The sequence below is a fragment of the Carassius auratus genome, chromosome 50 (assembly GCF_003368295.1).
Source record: "Carassius auratus strain Wakin chromosome 50, ASM336829v1, whole genome shotgun sequence".
In the NCBI taxonomy this organism is placed as follows: Eukaryota; Metazoa; Chordata; class Actinopteri; order Cypriniformes; family Cyprinidae; genus Carassius; species Carassius auratus.
The window spans coordinates 1,164,136-1,183,493 of NC_039292.1; the positions used below are offsets into that span (position 1 = coordinate 1,164,136).

General features: G+C 34.9%; 1 protein-coding gene across 3 annotated transcripts; it reads left to right on the top strand.

Moving 5' to 3' along the window:
• The first annotated feature begins 8,868 nt into the window (after window positions 1–8,868).
• Window positions 8,869–19,294, top strand: LOC113066575 (cAMP-dependent protein kinase type II-beta regulatory subunit-like). 3 transcript variants are annotated; one of them, XR_003279192.1, is made up of 12 exons: window positions 8,869–9,557; window positions 10,093–10,128; window positions 12,691–12,743; window positions 12,831–12,914; window positions 13,729–13,835; window positions 13,925–14,078; window positions 15,187–15,288; window positions 15,423–15,497; window positions 16,667–16,735; window positions 16,817–16,952; window positions 17,033–17,224; window positions 17,304–19,294. XR_003279192.1 is itself a non-coding variant. In XM_026238474.1 (11 exons), exons 1-11 carry the CDS (start codon window positions 9,287–9,289, stop codon window positions 17,164–17,166), a joined length of 1,221 nt encoding a protein of 406 aa, XP_026094259.1. In that variant the 5' UTR covers window positions 8,869–9,286; the 3' UTR covers window positions 17,167–19,294. The 3 variants fall into 3 exon arrangements, 1 of the variants encoding a protein (XP_026094259.1); XR_003279193.1 differs by having other exon boundaries at window positions 17,331–19,294; XM_026238474.1 differs by having other exon boundaries at window positions 17,033–19,294.
• Window positions 19,295–19,358: the final 64 nt, after the last annotated feature.

Consider the following 19,358-nt stretch of genomic DNA (forward strand, 5'->3'; position numbering starts at 1 on the left):
AAACGACTCCAAAACCCTGCAGCGATATGATCCACCATCCTGGATCGAAAGCTCAGATATGATAATGTGATTGGGGTTTGATGCATTCAGCCGCTTCTTCATGTCCTCTTTCACAAAATGGCCTTTTTTGTCGACTAGCAGATCTTCTGAGTTTTGGTTGTACTCTTTGTACCACTGTACTCTGGCAAAGTATGACAGATTGGAAACGCACATCAACTCGGCACTGTCACCCGAAGCAAATGTGATATTGATGGGATCGAGAACGGAGCAGACGATAATGTTGAGTTCATTAAATGTCTCAAATTGGGAAAAACAGATGTATGTTCCAGTGTGGTACGGCATGAGGTGAGGAATAACCAAAGAGTAGTTACTAGTCTCTGTCGCGTTCAACATATTATTCCTTTCATCTGTTGATCGATTGGGAGTTAACCAATATATGTCCTCAGATGAAGATTGTGTAACTCCACAGGGCAATGTGTAACTCTCTCCTGAGACGAGGAAGATCTCCTGTCCGTCGATGTATAGTTCAATCCTCTTGTGGTTTTGGCATTGGTTGTCCCTCCAAACCAAGCAACTAAAAAAACCATCGTCTGTTCTTGAAGTTTCTGATAAATGAATCAAAGAGCCTTCGTTCAGGACCTTCACTCTGCTCCTAAGAGCATCAGGAATGATCTCCAGAGACACGCTGCTATCCAGAATCATTTCACTCGCCAATCTGAGACTTCTTGGTTTTAAATTCTGAAACACCTGAAGAGTTTCTCCACGACTGAGCGTCTGACAGGAGATGTGTGCAGTTTCACCGTGAAGGTAATACAGTTTCTCTTTTTCCTCCATCTGAGCACAAACTATCACGTGAAAGCATCTTCTCTCCATGAGCAGCCCATTCTTCCTGCATTCAGAGAAATACTCTTGATTTTCTGAAATATTCAGTAGGAAATATGCTGAGCTGGCATCTCTGGTGGAGTAATTGCTCAAAACGCAAGACTTGTCTGGATTTAACTTATACACGAAGACGTCTAGGTATATGCAGGGTATCTGAAGCACGGCCTCACCCTTAGATCCAAACACATAGAGAACTTCTTGCTCGAGAGACAGACTTGTGTTTATTAGAAGCATCAATAAAGAGAAAACCCTCACAAACGGTGACATCTTCTCTCTGTATGAGTTATCATTTTTGAGTGCCTTATCATTAAAGTAAGGGTTGCACAACATATCCTCTCAAAATATTCCGGAAATGAAAAAAAGAAAAAAAAAGATTAAGCTGCTCAAGCTGACAACATTTTTTCATTGGTATAAAACTTCCATGAACAATCTTTAACTTCCATGCATTCTTAGAAATAAAGGTTCTTTATTGGCATTAGTTCCATGAAGATCCTTTACCATCCATGGAACCTTTGCATTCCACAAAAGTTGTTTTTACATATATATAGGTGTGTGTGTAAATATATATATATACATATAGTAGAAAAGGTTCTTCAGCATGTTAAAATATTCTTAACAGTAAGAAAAAAATGGTTGTTTTAAGAACTGTTCACAGAAAGCTTCTTTGGGGAACTTCCTTTTTGAATCTTTATTTTATAGAGTGCAAAATAGTTTTTTCACAAGCAATGCAATAGAAGAACCATTGAAGTTAACTTTCTTAAAAGAAAATTTGTTTTCTTAATCTAAAGAACATAGTTCTATACTATAAGGAACCAGGGCCGTCGCCAGAACAAACCAAATGGGGGGGGGCATTTAATTTTCATAGGGGGGCACACTTTTTTTAATGATCTGAGACAGACCATAGCAACCACCCATATTAGGCTATAACTAAAATAGACCACAATAGTCTTGTTTTGTTCAATTATTAAAATAAAATACTTCACCGTATGATCTCAACGTCTCTACTACGGCGTGCGCACTATTGAACACTCGACATGGGAAGCAGAATGCTGCATCAGCTTTGACACTATATTCAAGCCAGTCACAAGTCTGATACCATGAATACACAAAGGAGCGATTTTTATTATTATACAACTGAGCAGGGTATCGCTGTAAAATGATCCGATTAGGTCTTTCATTTCCAAGATCATCAATGGCCTGCAGCTTTGGCCCAGTCACAGCCAGAGCGACGGCAATCACGTCATCACTAGTAGTAGGCCCATTCATAATTAGACCCGCTGCTCTGTCTACGCTGTGAATTTGTGTCTCATTAGACAAATTCTCCAATCCTACCATCTCATTAGCTCCAGAGTTGTCTCCACATACGTTGGTGTTGGTCAAAGTCGTCTTTTTCACCGACGAATCTTTAAACCACTTTCTTATATCCATACTGTAGCTTTTCTGTACAAAACCGCCAAAAATATATTCTGAGATCGCATGCTATGCGCAGCTCAGCTGCTCAAAGGAATTGCGTATAAACAATACAATACTGAATGCTTAACTAAATGAATTGCATGATTTATATATACATATACATATACTTGCAGACAAACTGCATATTGTAATTTGAATTAATAAAACTTCTAACACAAAAATAACATATTGAAAGGTCTGCTGCTGGAGACTTGCCATTGGCTGTTGTATTTGAATAATTAATGAGGTAGGTCTTTGCAAGGTTTGGGTGCTGTTTTGGGTGTCATTTATGAATATAATTATATTTAAAATTATGTTCTGTGTAATAATGTGTTGAATAATGAATTGTCATTTCTGAAGGTAATGTGTAATGTGCATTTCTAGTGTTACCGTTGTAGTGATTACTGTTCCTGTGAGCCAAGTTCTGCTAAAACACAGTCATTCTCGCAAAGATGTAAATCAAAAACATGTAATTAAAACCATCTAATGCAAATCTGGATGATTGTTCTGTGCGTAAATTTTAGGGGGGCACGAATTAAAGGTTATGGCCAATTTGAAAATTTACAAGCGCGAGTGATTCGTGATCCCGCTCCGAACTCCCGAACTGATTCAAATGATTCGCGAAGCCTCTCCGATCTCCCAAACTGACTCAAATGATTCGCGAACCCGCAACGAACTCCCGAACTGATTCAAATGATCCGCGAAGCCGCTCCGAACTCCCGAACTGATTCAAATGATTCGCAAAGCCTCTCCGAACTCTCGATTTGATTCAAATTATTCGCGAACTCGCTCCGATCTCCCAAACTGACTCAAATGATTCGCGATCCCCATAACTGACTCAAATGATTCGCGAACCCGCAACGAACTCCCGAACTGATTCAAATGATCCGCGAAGCCGCTCCGAACTCCCGAACTGATTCAAATGATTTGCGATCCCCAAACTGACACAAATGATTCGCGAACCCACTCCGAACTCCCGAACTGACTCAAATGATTCGCGATTCCGCTCCGAACTCCCAAACTGACTCAAATGATTCGCTATCCCGCTCCGAACTCCCAAACTGACTCAAATGATTCGCGATCCCACTACGAACTCCCGAACTGATTCAAATGATTCGCCGTCCCCAAACTCAGTCAAATGATTCGCGATCCCGCTCCGAACTCCCGAACTGACTCAATCTGCCTAGGGCACCAACTTCCAGAGCGTTCACCATGCAGTTGCTCCAAAAATAAAAAAACCTTCCTCCATTCTCCCATCCGTGCTCGCAACCGCTCGCACCTCTTGTTTGCGGCTTTTTTTTGCAACATATCATCAAACTGTGATAACTGTGACTAAATTCAGTATATACACGTCTGCCATATGTTGCCACCCCTCAAAAATTCCTGCTCCCTTCTCGCCACCCCATCAATATTTTTCTAGATCCGCCCCTGCATGGAACCATCAATCCCAATAATAATAATAAAAAAGCATGTCACTTTTTGGGGAAATGTAACTTTTTGTTGCAACTTTTTAGGGAGTTAAAAAGGTTCTTTAGATTACTAAAATGTTCTTCACACTAAGAAAAGAAGGTTCTTTTAAGAGTTGTTCTTTGGGGAACCAAAAACTGTTCTTCTATGTCATGGCATCGCTGTGAAAAAAAAAAAATTTAATTTGTAAGAGTGGCTTGCAAAAACCAGCCTTGAGCAGTTGAGATGGCTTTAACCAGTTACTCATAAACTACTTGATATTGCACAACACTCTTCTTTCTTCTCTAATTTTCTCAGCATATTAATCATGATAATACGATATCTCCACAAACTGTTTTAGTAAGTAAAACGCTTCTAAGAATTACCAAATGCAAATGTTTCCTTAATTAGTGTATAGGCAAGTATCACTGTTGCTCATTGTGAAGAATCCCATTGAAGAAGTGCACAAAATGCACAAGCAGCCAAATTTAGCCTTCATGTTTCTACTCCAGAGAAGATCAAATGATCTGAACTGCTCTCTACATTCATATGAGAGACTCCCAAGACATCTGATCCTTAAATAAGACATCAGGGAGATCTCTATTAAATCGTCTGAGCTATATAAATATTGTCTTGGAAGAGAACATGAGCTGCACACTTAGAGTTGTGCATCAAATGCAGTAACATCAGAGTCATGTTATTTTCACATCACTGAACGTATTGCAATCTTAAAAATCAGATTTTGTACTTTTTTTTTTTACTTTGCAGTTTTCAGTCTTGAAGATAGTGCTGGGAAATACTGTAATCTTGATGTGATTCAAAGGTGAAATGAATGTCACAGACACACAGAGTTGTTAACCCTTTCATGATCTAGATCACCAAAACAAGCTGAATATCCCTCTGAACAAGTGCGAATTTAGTATTATTCATATACTTTTGTAGTTTTTATTTCTATGCACTAAATACTGCAGTCTCTGTGATGCCGAACCAATGTGAGTTCACCATCAAAAGGATTAATGACTTAATTAATGCATAAATAAATACAATTCAATCATCTACCAAACTCCTGTATCCAACTCGTTCTTTTTTGAAACATAAAATTAGAAATTTTGAAGAATTTTACCCTACTGTTCTCCTCAATACAAAGGACAAAAAAACAACAACAAAAACATATTAAATGGACAAAAAGCACCATGAAAGAAACATATGTCTATTATTATATATATGACTTTGATAACCTTCCACGAGGAACAAAATTTAACATAAATTATTCACTCTCAGTCTTTCCATTGAATCTCATTTTCATCTCTGAATATTCAACAGACAATAATCTACAAAAGTCTCTTTCTGTGTTGCAAAGAAGAAAATCATTGAGGTTTGGAATGACATTTCCAAATACAGTACAGTAGTCTATTGGTCTTTGTTGGTTAAATCTTTTACACACACACACACACACACACACACACACACACACAGCATTTTTTATCTATAAAACAAGCAAATACGACACTATATTTGTGGGCCCGTAAATTACAAATCATTTGTTGAAAAACCCACATCACTTTCCAATATTCTAAACTAAAACAAACTCATCATCAGAATAAACTACAAAAGTTTACACCTAATAATTCTGCTATTTTTTCTTGGAATTGAAAATAAAGTTAATTGTGACTTCTCATCTCACAATTCTGACTTTACTTCTCAAAATTGAAAGAAAACGTCTGAATTCTGAGATAAAGCCAAAATTACTTAAAAAATTATATATATAGCCTACTGTATATCTCCCTTGGTGGGAACATGCTGTCTAAACAACCAAACAGAGATGCACAAATTGTTTATCATAATTTTGAACGCATTTGAAACAGATTAATTAAGAGTAAAACTTAAGTGGAAAAATCATGCACATTTATCTTCACTTATGTATTTCGTCAAACACAGAAGTGCTATTTGACCCTTTGAGCTCTCTAGATAATATTTTAAATGAATCATAACTCAATTAATTAAATAGTGTCAATGTGAAATTATCTTGGTTAAAAATGATCTAAATTTAATCGGACTATCTCTTGACTGAAACTCAGACATTTGTGAGTGTCCGTCCACACAGTGACCAGCAGATGGCAGTCTGGCTCTGAGCTGGACAGTTGATTATCAAAAATGCAAAAAATAAAATAAAAAAATTTAAAGGCAAAAATGGCAAAAATGGCCATTATTTTTATGCTCTGACTATCATTAATATTAATATATCTCCATGTATGTTTATCTTTTATTTCCCAAAGAGTTATTTTAACATTCTATTCTATTCAGTGCTTTAAGTGGCCCAAAAGAGGTGCCGGTACTCTATTTTAGCTATATATATATATATATATATATATATATATATATATATATATATATATATATATATATATATATATATATATATATATATATATATATATATATATATTAGGGCTGTCAAATAATTAATTTTTTTTTATCAAATTAATCAGAATTTTCAGTGGATTAATCATGATTAATCACTATTTGCAATTACACCTGAATCCTAACCATTTTTTTTTTTCTGAAATGCATACCAAAAGATAAATAACAGGACACAGATACATAATTTTCATGTATTGATTCATCAATATGTGGTTCTTTTTTTTCTGAATTTCAAAAGTTTAACATTTACTTAGATCAAATTTACCTGAGCACTATATCAAACCATGCCATTTAACTACAGATAGTGTAAGAGTTTTAGGTGAACCAGTGGTTAAATATAGCCACATATCTATGAAATTATGCACAGAGAAACTCGAAAGAATGAACTCAGAAACACAAACACGCGCCCTCTACACTCTGGGCACTCTTGTTTTTAGGAGGTGTTCATTTGCTCTGCCACAATACTTTAGGATCGATATTTTCACGTTCTGAAGGCTTCAAGTGCCACTAAAACCAAGTAAAAATGCATATGCTTTTCCAAACAGCTGTAATTTTCGCTTCTTTGCATGTATGCGCTCTGCGCATGCGCAGTGTGGAAAACAGGACACTAACAGGAAGAAGCTCCAGCGTATCAACTACCAAAGTCGTCTCTGTTTATCGAGCTTGGCATGAATGTATTTGCGAGTAACTGGGGTAAAACCTTAAGCTCCTTCTGTGTTTTCGTCGCAGCGCTCGCCGCTGTTTTTTACTATCTTGAGAATTCAGAGATCGACGAGACTTTCCTGACCTAAATAATTTGTCACACTGCGCATGCGTAAAATGCGTTAAAAAATTTGACATTAACGACAAACAACTAATTAACGCCGTTAACGCGCTATTTTTGACAGGCCTAATATATATATATATATATATATATATATATATATATATATATATATATATATATATATATATATATATATATATATATATATATATATATTCTGTTTTTTTTTTTATTGATGACTCCCCTCATCCCCTGAGGTAACACCAACTATATTGAAGGGCTTTTATATACAGCAGTCAACAGGCGACCTTAATAATAAATCCTTTTATTAGTTTGTGGATTTGCTTGAGCTAGAAAGAACTACTGAACATAAATAAAATGTGCAAAAGGATATTGAAAAAATACCCTTAGAAAGAGCTACTGCATAAACGTCCAAACTGACTCAAATGATTTACAAATCCGCTACGAACTCCCGAAGTGATTCAAATGATTCGCAAATCCGCTACGAACTCCCGAACTGACTCAAATGATTCGCAAATCCGCTACGAACTCCCGAACTGACTCAAATGATTCGCAAATCCGCTACGAACTCCCCAACTGATTCAAATGATTCGCGATCCCCAAACTGACTCAAATGATTCGCAAACCCGCTACGAACTCCCAAACTGACTCAAATGATTTGCAACCCGCTACGAACTCCTGAACTGACTCAAATGATTCGCGAACCCGCTACGAACTCCCGAACAGGTTCAAATGATTCACGCTCCGCACTCCGAACTAGGAAGAATTAGTAAACGTGCGTTATGAAGGGCGCTCTGAAAAGCAGCAGTGCAGGCAAAGGTTTAAAACCTCTATTAAAACAGATGTCCAAATGAACGTACCGGTAAGCTAAAAGCACGTTCTGGGCGCACCGAGAGGTGGCGGTATGCTCAAGAGCTATATTTGGAAGAGGCGGTACTGAGTACCGGTCACAGCACTGATTCTATTCTATATTCTATTCTATTCTAAACACTTAATAGATTTCGAGTGAGTTGAAAGGCCTCACACCTTTATATAATAACAATCTAATTGTTCCCAGAAGGTCAAACTCTGCTCTCCAATTTTAAAATGTATTCTCGTTTAATAATCTCAACGTAATCAGCTCATATTTGTCATAAGAACGGGATTAACCAGCAGCCCACTTAGTCTAATTCTGCTTGAGGTCTCGGTTTATCCATTAACTTAATTATTTTTGAAAGAGGCACAACACTGAATATATAAAACTCTACCTCATCCCATCTTCTGCATTGTCTTAAATCTGTATTGTATGGGACAGTTTCATGTACAGTGATTGTAATGGTATTTTGATTCTGTTTATATCAGAGGAGACTGGGGCTAGTTGTCACACAGGAAAAGTGTATCTCTCATTGACTGTAAGGTGTGAATTGAATTCCCAAATATCTTGCTGAACTTTGTTCTCTGGGTATTTTCATGAAACTTAGGCTGGGGTATGTTGTCACTTGATATTTATATAGTATATTGTAATTTTATATAATATTTATATATAGTCTAAATAGATACTGTAGCCTATATTGTTACTTTAGTTTATTATATATATATATATATATATATATATATATATATATATATATATATATATAATTATTTAAGTTTCTGATGGACACAATGTTATTTTTGTCACCTTTTCTATTAAGTAATTTTTAATGATTTATTTTATTTTAACTTGGGCCTATATCAATTTATTTGTATTTACTGATTTTAGTATTCAACTTTGTTTCTGAGGGTGACTTTAAATACATCTCGAGAAATATATGTAAAAGAGAAAAAAAAGTGTAGGCCTGTGCTATTTACATACACTTGGAATATGCAATATGGTGATTTAAATTAATATTACAAATAATACCATGGTACGTGTTCAAAAACGTATCTTTCGTGTGAAATCGCAGTGATTATTTAAGCGCTCGCGTCGCGTTCTAGCTAATCGCGTTGCGTTCGCGTTCCTCCTGCGCAAATCCCAGGATGCTGGTTGCCATGGTTTCCCGCATCACATGCGCGGCTTTCCTGGAGCCAGCAACGCAAAAAAAAAAAGAAAAGAAGGATGCCAGCTCTTGAAATCCCTGCCATTTTTACACCCTCAAATTAGAGGACACGGTCGGACACGAGAGGAAACAGACGCAGATGGTGGAGTAGTGAGAGACCCGACGCGTTCCCTCTGACGCGTTTGAAGATCATTCTCCTCCGCTGACGCGCGGCGAGACGGCACCGACTGTTTCACGCGCAAGATCAGGCCGAATTTTGCGCACATTTGACCGTCAGGAAATGAGTATAGAAATCCCCGAGGGCTTGACGGAGCTTCTGCAGAGCTTTACCGTGGAGGTGCTCCGGAACCAGCCGGGAGATCTGCTGGAGTTCGCGCTGCAGTACTTCACGCGCCTCAAGGAGAACGAGACGCGCGGAGGCGCGTTCGGCAATGAGCACAATTCAGCCGCGCGAGCGGGGAAAGCCGTCAACTTCATGGAGGAGGCCATGCAGATCGACTCCGAGAACGGAGAGGAAGAGGATGATGATGACGACGATGAAGAATTCGTAGGTAATTCATGCGTGCGTGCGCTCTTCCTCCATTCATTGCGATGCTAGAACACTGCGCGTGCATGCATCAGCTAGATCTCCATTCATACAGACACCCTGGATGCACAACAGCGTATGCTTTAATGCAAAACTCTGCTCTTTTGTTCAGTGGTGATGCATGATCACACATCTCATTCTTTGAAGAAGGGGATAGGAACAATAAAACTAGAACTTAGACGCTCTAATCTGATTGCTTGGGCTTGGACAATCTGGTTTATATTCATAGGCCCTGTGTGCATTAGGACAAAATATTGGCACGAGGCCTTTTCCTGTCGTTTTTTTGCATGCAAATGCTTTGTGTTTCTATGACCATGTGATGTGTGTCAGTCAGAGGGAGTATCAATTAAGAGGCAAACCTTTAGATTTTGGTCAGGCTGTGTGATAACGGATCCATCTAGGCCATTACTGTGGCATATTGAATTAAATATTTTATAGCCATTTATATTCCGTTTTACTGAAATGCACTATATGAGTAATTTTTCTTTCTTTCATTTCAGCTCCAGTTATCAACAGATTTGTCCGGAGAGTTTCTGGTAAGTCAGTTTCCTGCAACGCGGTACTGTACCAGTCAAATTCAGTTAATATGATTATGAATTTAGGTGTGTTCCTGGAAAGAAAAACTAAAGCAAAATTTAGTAAATTCAATCTAGTCAAAGCAATATGTCAAGTGCATTACTCTCATAAATCACATCTGCATAAGAGCTTTCAATGAGGATTTATATTATGATAGAAATACACTGTTGAACCCGATTTGGTGACCAAAGAGAATTAAAGGAATAGTTCACCTAAAATACAAAATTGCTGGAAATATGCTCACCTTCAGGTCATGCAAGATGTAGGTGAGTTTGTTTCTTCATCAGCTTTGGAAAAATGCAGCATTGCATCACTTGCTGACCAATGGATGTGAATGGGTGCCGTCAGAATGAGAGTCCGAACAGCTGATAAAAACATCACAATAATCCACAGCACTTCAGTGCATCAGTTAACATCTGGAGAAGACAAAAGCTGCATTTTTGTAAAAAAACAAATCCATCATTTATATGTTTTAACTTCAAACTTTCTTCCAAATGCAAGTCTTCTATCCATAATATTCATTTCTGCAGTGAAAAATGGACTGCTGTGGATTATTGTGATGTTTTTATCAGCTGTTCGGACTCTCATTCTGACGGCACCCATTCACATCCATTGGTGAGCGAGTGATGCAATGCTACATTTCTCCAAACCTGATGAAGAAACAAACTCACCTACATAGTGCATGGCCTGAAGGTAAGTACACTCTCAGCAAATTTTCACTTATTTTTGGGGTCAACTATTCCTTTAATTCAGTATTTTTCTTAAGATTTTCAAACTTATTGAACAGCCAACTCTGGCTGACTTGCATTTGTGGCCTTTTGTCTTGTTAACATATCATTACTGCTCTCACTGAGAGATGAGAGAGCTAATGGAAGATCAGCTTTGTTTGCAGAACTAAAGTGTAAAGTTCAGTCTCTCGTGGGTCTCTATCAACCACAAGTGAAGACGGATGGAGCCGTTTTAATGTGCTGTGCTGACAGACTGGACTCAAAGAGGAAATGAAGGCGGATTATAATGGACAAAAGTAGAAGTCTGGTGGTCAATTATAAAGAAATGAGTTTATCGTGTCAGGAAGAGGAACATATTCAGTTCTTATATTGATGTGATAGACAGAGATGAATCGTCTCTACATACATCTGTCAGGATCTTACGGGAGAAAAGCTTCTATAAAACTCAAAGTGTTAAACGTTGTTCCCCATCTGGTTTATTTCATGTCCGGTTTGAACTCTGTGAGTAAGAACAGCTCAGATCAGACCAGATGTGATCAAGAATGACATAAAGTGTACACTTGCACTAAAAGTTTAGGGTCTGTTTTTTTTTTTTTTTTAAATAAATACTTTTATTCGGAGAGGATGCATTAAATTGAAAAAAGAAAAATGAAAATGAAGTCATTATAATAATCAGAAATGTATGTTTGAGCAGAAAATCATCATATTATTCTGATTCTTTGGTAATTAAATTTTATTTAGGTTTATTTTTATTTCAGTTTTAGTTTCCATTTTATTTGTGCTTTTAATATATATATATATATATATATATATATATATATATATATATATATATATATATATATATATATATATATATATATATATATATTATATTTAGGTTTAATTTATTTTTATTTCAGTTGTATTTCTTCTTTTTTAGTAATTTTATGTTCTTTTGTCATTTTATTATTTTATTTTAAATATAACTATTGAGGATTAATTTATTTTTAATAAAATTTTTATTTTCAGTAATTTTGTTTTGTGCTTTTGATATTTAATTGTTTATATATATATATATATATATATATATATATATATATATATATATATATATATATACAAACTTAGTTAAGTGTTAACATATTTATTTCAGATTTCCTTTTCCTTTTTAGTAATGTTATGTTCTTTTGTCGTTTTATTTTACATATTTGGATTTAATTTATTTTATGCTAGTTTTAATTTAATTAAATTACATTTTATTGCTATTAAGGTTCAGATTATTCATTTCGGTTGTAGTTTTCATTTTTAGTAAAAAAAAATTATGTGCCTTGGGCTTCTTTTTATCCGTTTTCTTTTTACATTAATGTTTAGGTTACATTATTTTTATTCATAATTATTGTTGACATATTTCAGTTATCTGCCAAAGCAGTGTTTCTAATTTTAGATTTGATTGGATTAGATTTGTGTGAGAAAAATACCTAAATGTAATCTTTTATTCACTGAAAACCTTCTTCCAGCTCTTGAATATATATCTGTAACTTGTCTTCGAGTTTATAAAAGAGCATCTTGGACAATCTGCGAAACATCTCCTGCAGTGTTTCACTAGGAGACTCATTATTACAGTATTGTTATTGTTATGATTTAACCATGTAAACAATCCAATAATCCAGCGTTTAGACATTAAGATGCTCTTAAAATGGCTTGTTTTTATCATAACAGGTTGCACAAAGCTCTGTATTTTAATTGGTTGGTTTTATTTGTTTTGGACTCTAAACCTGCTCCTGGTTTCCTAATTGGTTGGTCTTTGCACAGTTTGTGCGGAGGCGTACAACCCTGATGAAGATGAAGAGGAGAGGGAACCCAGGGTGAGTTCCCCAAACCTGCTCCGGTGACACAGAGTTACTCCTCTTTCTGAGGCATCTGTATCCCATCATGCTTTGCTGTGTCCTCAGGTCACTCACCCCAAAACAGACGAGCAGAGACAGAGACTACAGGACGCCTGCAAAGACATCCTACTGTTCAAAAACCTGGACCAGGTAACATTATCAACTAGGAGAGAATAAAATGCAAGGTTTGGCTTTTTTTTTTTTTTTTATTGAACCACTAACAGTAACATGGATGGTTTATTTAGTATATTTTTAAAAAGATGTCTCATCTTGCATATTATGTACAAATAAAAATAAAAAAGATAAAAAAATTAACCTGTCAACATCTACTCACCTTGATGATGTTGCTATTTTAGTATTATTTACTGTACATACTTTTATAGTTTTTATTATGATTTTTAGATAAATTTTATCAATTTTCTTATGTGCTTTTGTAATTTTTTTAGTTTACCAATTAGGTTGGTTTCAGTTTTATTTGTTTTTATTTTTAGTAGCTTCATTATGTGTTTTTGTTATTTTTATTAGTTTATTTTCTTTCTTTTAATATTACGCTTTTGGTTTATTTTATTTTTTTAATGTCAGTGTTATATCGGTTTTAGATTATTTAAGTTATCAGCCAAGGCAGCATTTTGGTTTGGTCATTTCATAATATTTACATTTTATTTTATTCCAACTTAATAAAAAAAATGTAAAAGTATAATTTGAGATACTTGAGTTAATTTAATTTATATGAGTTTTTATTAAATTTAAATTTTTTATTATTTATTTATTTTTTTTACTTAATTGTAACAGTTTAATTATATTTATTAATTTTTTCAGTTAATGCATTTTATTTCAAGTCATTTTTTTATGGTTTTAGATTGAGCTTACTATGAAATCACTGGGATCAAACCCTGAAATATGTTAAATATCTCCTTTCCCTTGAGCAGATGTAAGGCTCATATTTGTCTCTGCACACCACCAGGAGCAGATGTCTCAGGTGTTGGATGCCATGTTTGAGAAGGTGGTGGTGAGCGGAGAGCACGTCATCGATCAAGACGATGATGGAGACAACTTCTACGTCATTGAGAGGTACGAATGATCGTCTTGAGCTGGTGCTGCTGGTGCTGCTGGTGTCTGAACCTTTCAGACGCTCAGATCTGGTCGTGTTTCTGGTGCAGGGGAACGTTTGACATCGAGCTGAAAGTGGACGGCACCAGGCGGACCGTGGGCTCTTATGACCACCGTGGGAGTTTCGGAGAGCTGGCCCTGATGTACAACACGCCGAGGGCCGCCAGCATCATCGCCACCTCGTCTGGAGCCCTGTGGGGCCTCGTGAGTCACCTCTGTGTCTCATCGTGTCCCACGGTTAACATTTATGACAGCCCTTATCTGCCGCAGAATTAAAAAAGATGAAAATGTAATTGTAAAATTTTTCACAATGTGTAAAAAGTCAAAATTGCAAAGATTTAAACTCAGAATTGTGAGATATAAATTAGCAGTTCTGAGAAAAACGAGTACAATTCTGACTTCATTTATATCTTGTAATTCTGAGAAAAAAGTCTGAATTGTGAGATATTAAAACAGAATTGTGTGGAAAACAATGTCAGAATTGCAAGATAAAAAGTTTTTTGCAACAAGCTTCCATAAAAATAAAAAATATTTTTATAAAAAATATTTGTCATAATTTACCTTTACTTATTTATTGACTTAGTTTTGTCATTTTGTGGCAGATATTAGCTTCCATATTTAAAACCATAAAAATTTAATTTAGGGAAATAAAATAAACATACATTTACAACAAAATAAAATACATTTTAAAAACTCTTTTATTTCGGCTGTTTGCCAAGGCAACATTTCTAATTTTCATTAAAAAGTTTAAAGTACTAAAATTACTAAAACTAAAATGTGAAAGTAATAAAAAGGATTAAATAAATAAATTGTGAGCTGTAAATTTAAAAAAAAATAATCTCATAATTCTGTATTTATAACTTGTAATTCTGAAAAAAAAAGTCTGAATTGTGAGATATGAATACAAAAACACAACAACAATTTGAAATATAAAAATTTAAATTAAAACATAAATAATAAAAATAAAATCAAATTCAGAATATTAACAAAATATGACAGCATATCAATGATACTAAAATAACACTGTAATTTACTCACTAATAATTCAATGAATTTGCAGTAGCGTGAATTAAAATAATTAAATAGAAAAACAACAACCTGGTATTTAAGTTTACAGTAAAATCAGATGCTAAATATATTGTTGTTGTTGTTTTTCTCCAAGTGTATTTCATGAATTATTCGTGCTAGAGCGCCCTCTGCTGTTCACAGAAAGTACTGAAATTACAGGATTATAAAGACTCGGTCTCTTTTTCTCTGCTTTCTTGAAGGGTAAAATATCATCTTGTTGTTTTCTTTGTTTAAATGTCTCTAGGATCGGCTGACGTTCAGAAGGATCATCGTAAGGAACAACGCGAAGAAAAGAAAAATGTACGAAGCTTTCATCGGGACCCTTCCACTGCTCACGTCTCTGGAGGTTTGAACACACACTTTTGGATTCATCCCTGCAACTCGTACCAAAATATTATCTGCTACCTCTGTTTGATTGTTTTGGGAGAAGTCACTTGAGTTCCTGTGGATTGTATAAATGACGGCGTCTCTGGTTTGCAGGTTTCAGAGAGGATGAAGGTGGTTGATGTGCTGTCGACTAAAGTGTTCAACAGTGGAGAACAGATCATCGCTCAGGTTAGATCGCAGACAACACTAATGAACAAAGGTTTAACAGATTATTACGGGTTCCTACAGTCATTATAAACCTGGACTTTTGAAAGAACATTTCTTTGACCATTACATTTCTGTATTCATGCTCAGCACTTTTATATTTCATCAGATTGAGCACAATTTGTGAGTACAAACCGATAAAGTAATTTAATGGTTCATCCAATTTAAGTCATTTAGCTATCTATTATAATATGTATAATTATGTTGTTATATAATATTTAAATCTGTCAAATTGATTATTCACAACCAAAATAAAAGTTTGCCTTTACACAATATATGCATGTAATGTAATAACATATGTGCTGTATATATATATTTATACACACACACACACACACACACACACACACAAACACGTATTTAAAGAAATACACACACACATAAACACATGTAAATATTTTTTAAATAACTTAAATATTAATTAATTAACTTGACAGCCCTTATTCATATTTGTATACTGTACCATATATAATAATTAATTATTAAATGTTTTATAATTAGTATATACTAAATTAGATCAATGGAGAAGTATATACTGTTTAGATCAATATGACAGCCCTTAAAATAATATAATATAATATAATATAATATAATATAATATAATATAATATAATATAATATAATATAATATAATATAATATAATATAATATTTTTATAAGAAATTAATAATTTTATTCAGCAATGGTTAATTATTGAAATAAAAAATAACAAATAATTACAATTAAATATTTATAATATAACAAAGCAAAATCAAATGAGTGCAGGTTTTTTTTGTGTTATTTCTATTAATTTAAGAATCCCGAAAAACAATAAAATACCACAAAAGTGTGATCAGTTTTCAACATTGATAATAATCAGAAATGTTTCTTGAGCAGTATATTATATCATGATTTCTGAAGATCACGTGACACTGGAGACTGGAGAAAAAAAGTCAGCTTTGATCACAGGAATAAATTAAATTTTAAAATAAATTCAAATAGAAAACAGTTCTTTTCAACTGCAATAATATTTCACAATATTACTGATTTTTCTGTATTTTTGGTCAAATAAATGCAGCCTTGAAGACACTTCTTTAACCCCAAACGTAATATATCTGTAGTGCTGAGTGTGTGTCTAACCGCCTTGTTTTCAGGGTGATCTGGCACAATCTTTCTACATCGTAGAGTCAGGACACGTTAGGATCACCATGAAGAGAAGCAAGGTGAGTTAAATGATCAGCACAAACTAATAAACCCAGAAATCCTTCAGCTTGATTCACTTGCATTTACATTGTTTTTCTTAGTCAAAAAACGACACCGAAGACGAGGAGGTGGAGATCGCCACATGCTCAAGAGGCCAGTACTTTGGAGAGCTTGCACTCGTCACTAACAAGCCACGGGCGGCATCTGCATACGCCATGGACAACGTCAAATGCTTAGGTAATGCATTATAAACGATAAAACATAACGCATCGCAGCTGCACGGCGGGTCACGTGATCCTTCACCTTGTGGTTCACAGTAATGGACGTGCAGGCGTTCGAGAGGTTATTAGGCCCCTGCATGGACATCATGAAACGAAACATAGCCAATTACGAGGAGCAGCTGATCACGCTCTTCGGGAGTCACGTCGCAATACAGGAGCCCGATGCATGAAATCAGTTCATCAATAAACACCGCAAACTACAAATGCAACATGAAATGATGAGAAATGGTAAGTAGAGGTCCGTCACCATGATTGAGAAACATGAACTTTAGATCATAAACTTGAAGTTATTGTTTTGCGTTCACAGATGATCAAAGATCATGATTTTTTTTAGATGTCAAAAGCCAGATGTGAGCATTTTCCTCCGGGGTAATCGAGGTTTCCTCAAAGCTATTTGGTCCGGGGATTTGATAACATTATTTTCTGTGTTTCTTTCACATGGTGCATCTTTTACAGTGACGTCCACACAGAGACTGCATTATCATGTCATATACAGTACAGTAACATGCTAATTTATTCTTTTGAAGCGATGTTTATGGATTTTAAAATCTGCTGTTGAGCATTTGTTCATGTTTTCAGTGTTATGCGAGTCATTTTTACTGTAAGACTAAATATTAGAGTTGCATCTGGATGACACCGGTTACAAAAAACGTGAACGGTTACATATGACGAATTATGAAAAACAGTTTAAAGTCAACATGAAAACTAAACTGAACGTGTTTAATTAGAGCGCATTGATTTAAAAAATAAAGTTTGTAGTAAAAATGCCAATGCCTCTAATCCGACATTTGTTTTCATTAATTTATTCTGGTATGAAACACCCATTTTATTTGACTGTCAAATCAATTCTGATAAATATAATCAGATTTTTTAAATATCCTATTTAACTCATTAATATTTCAGATTCAGAAGTCAAATTAATTGTTTCACGTTGACTTTAATACTCAAGATTCATTACACTTCCAAGAGATAATAAACGTTCAAACTGCTTGAGAATATGATATGAGAAAAGGGGATGGAGATGCAAAGTCTTGATTACATTTAAAAATTAAAATGCAGTTTGAATATTATCGCACTTTGATGCCAATGTAATGCAAATACATAATTTGATGAACAGTTCACCCAAAAATTAAATTAAGAAAATTATTTTATGAGATGTAGATGAGTTTGTTTCTTCATCAGATTTGGAGAAATGTAGCATTGCATCACTTGCTCTCCAATGGATATGAATGGGTGCCGTCAGAATGAGAGTCCAAAATGGTTATTATTTCTGATAATAACAGCTGATGTGTATTACTTGTGGATTATTGTGATGTTTTTATCAGCTGTTTGGACTCTCATTCTGACGGCACCCATTCACATCCATTGGTGAAAAAGTGATGCAATGCTACATTTCTCCAAATCTGATGTAGATCTACATTTTGGATGGCACATTTTCAGCCAATTTGCATTTCTGGGTGAACTTGAGGATCCACAGCTCTTCGTGTATTTTTTCTTTAATTCCTTGTTTTTATACAGTCTTTTAGAGAAAATCCTCAATGCCATATATGAATAGTAAATATAGGCATTGTGTTTCCTTTGAAATGGTGTAGCACATTTCTATGATTTTTTCCACTAGTATTTCAAAATGAATTGAGATGTTTTTGACATGCACAAGTTGTACGTTCATTTTCTAAATGCTCAAAAGTAACCAAGGACATTTGTTTCTCTGAAGAAGTCTGAATGATCCCTCTCTTTTCCTGCGTATATTTTTGTGTTCGGTTTATTTTGTTTCTGGTAGCTTTTGGCTTCTTCAAAACACTTGCTTTATTCTTCATTCCTGCAGTATTTGGACACTATTTTACTTTATCTCTTGATGTATGAGAAGTTTGTTCTTGTTAACTGGATCCTTTGCTTCATAGAAAGTCATATGCATTCAAGTGCATTTCTTTCTAGAAGATTCATTACTGTCTACCTCTAATATGAACAGCTTAGCCATCATCACCTCTTTCCATGCAGATTCCCACAGGTTTTACAATAGGTTTACTCTTGGTAAACTTACCTGTAGCGAATCCCTAAACCATATATGTGTGTCTGTGTAACTTTACAACATTTCTACCTTGTTCACCAGGGGCAAAATGACTTATAATTTCCAATCAGTGCTCATTTCTGTTCTATATCCGTCACCTAAAAGTCGCTAATGCTTTTTATGTCCTGAAGAAATGGATCAAAGGTCTACAGTCTCTTGGTGCAAGAGAGCCTAGTATTATACTGTCAGTTATATTTGACTTTCCATTCAAATAAAGAACAATTTTGTATTTAAATCATGTTGTGATTATTACAGATGAGTCCTATGCTACACTTTTCCATAATATGCATGTAT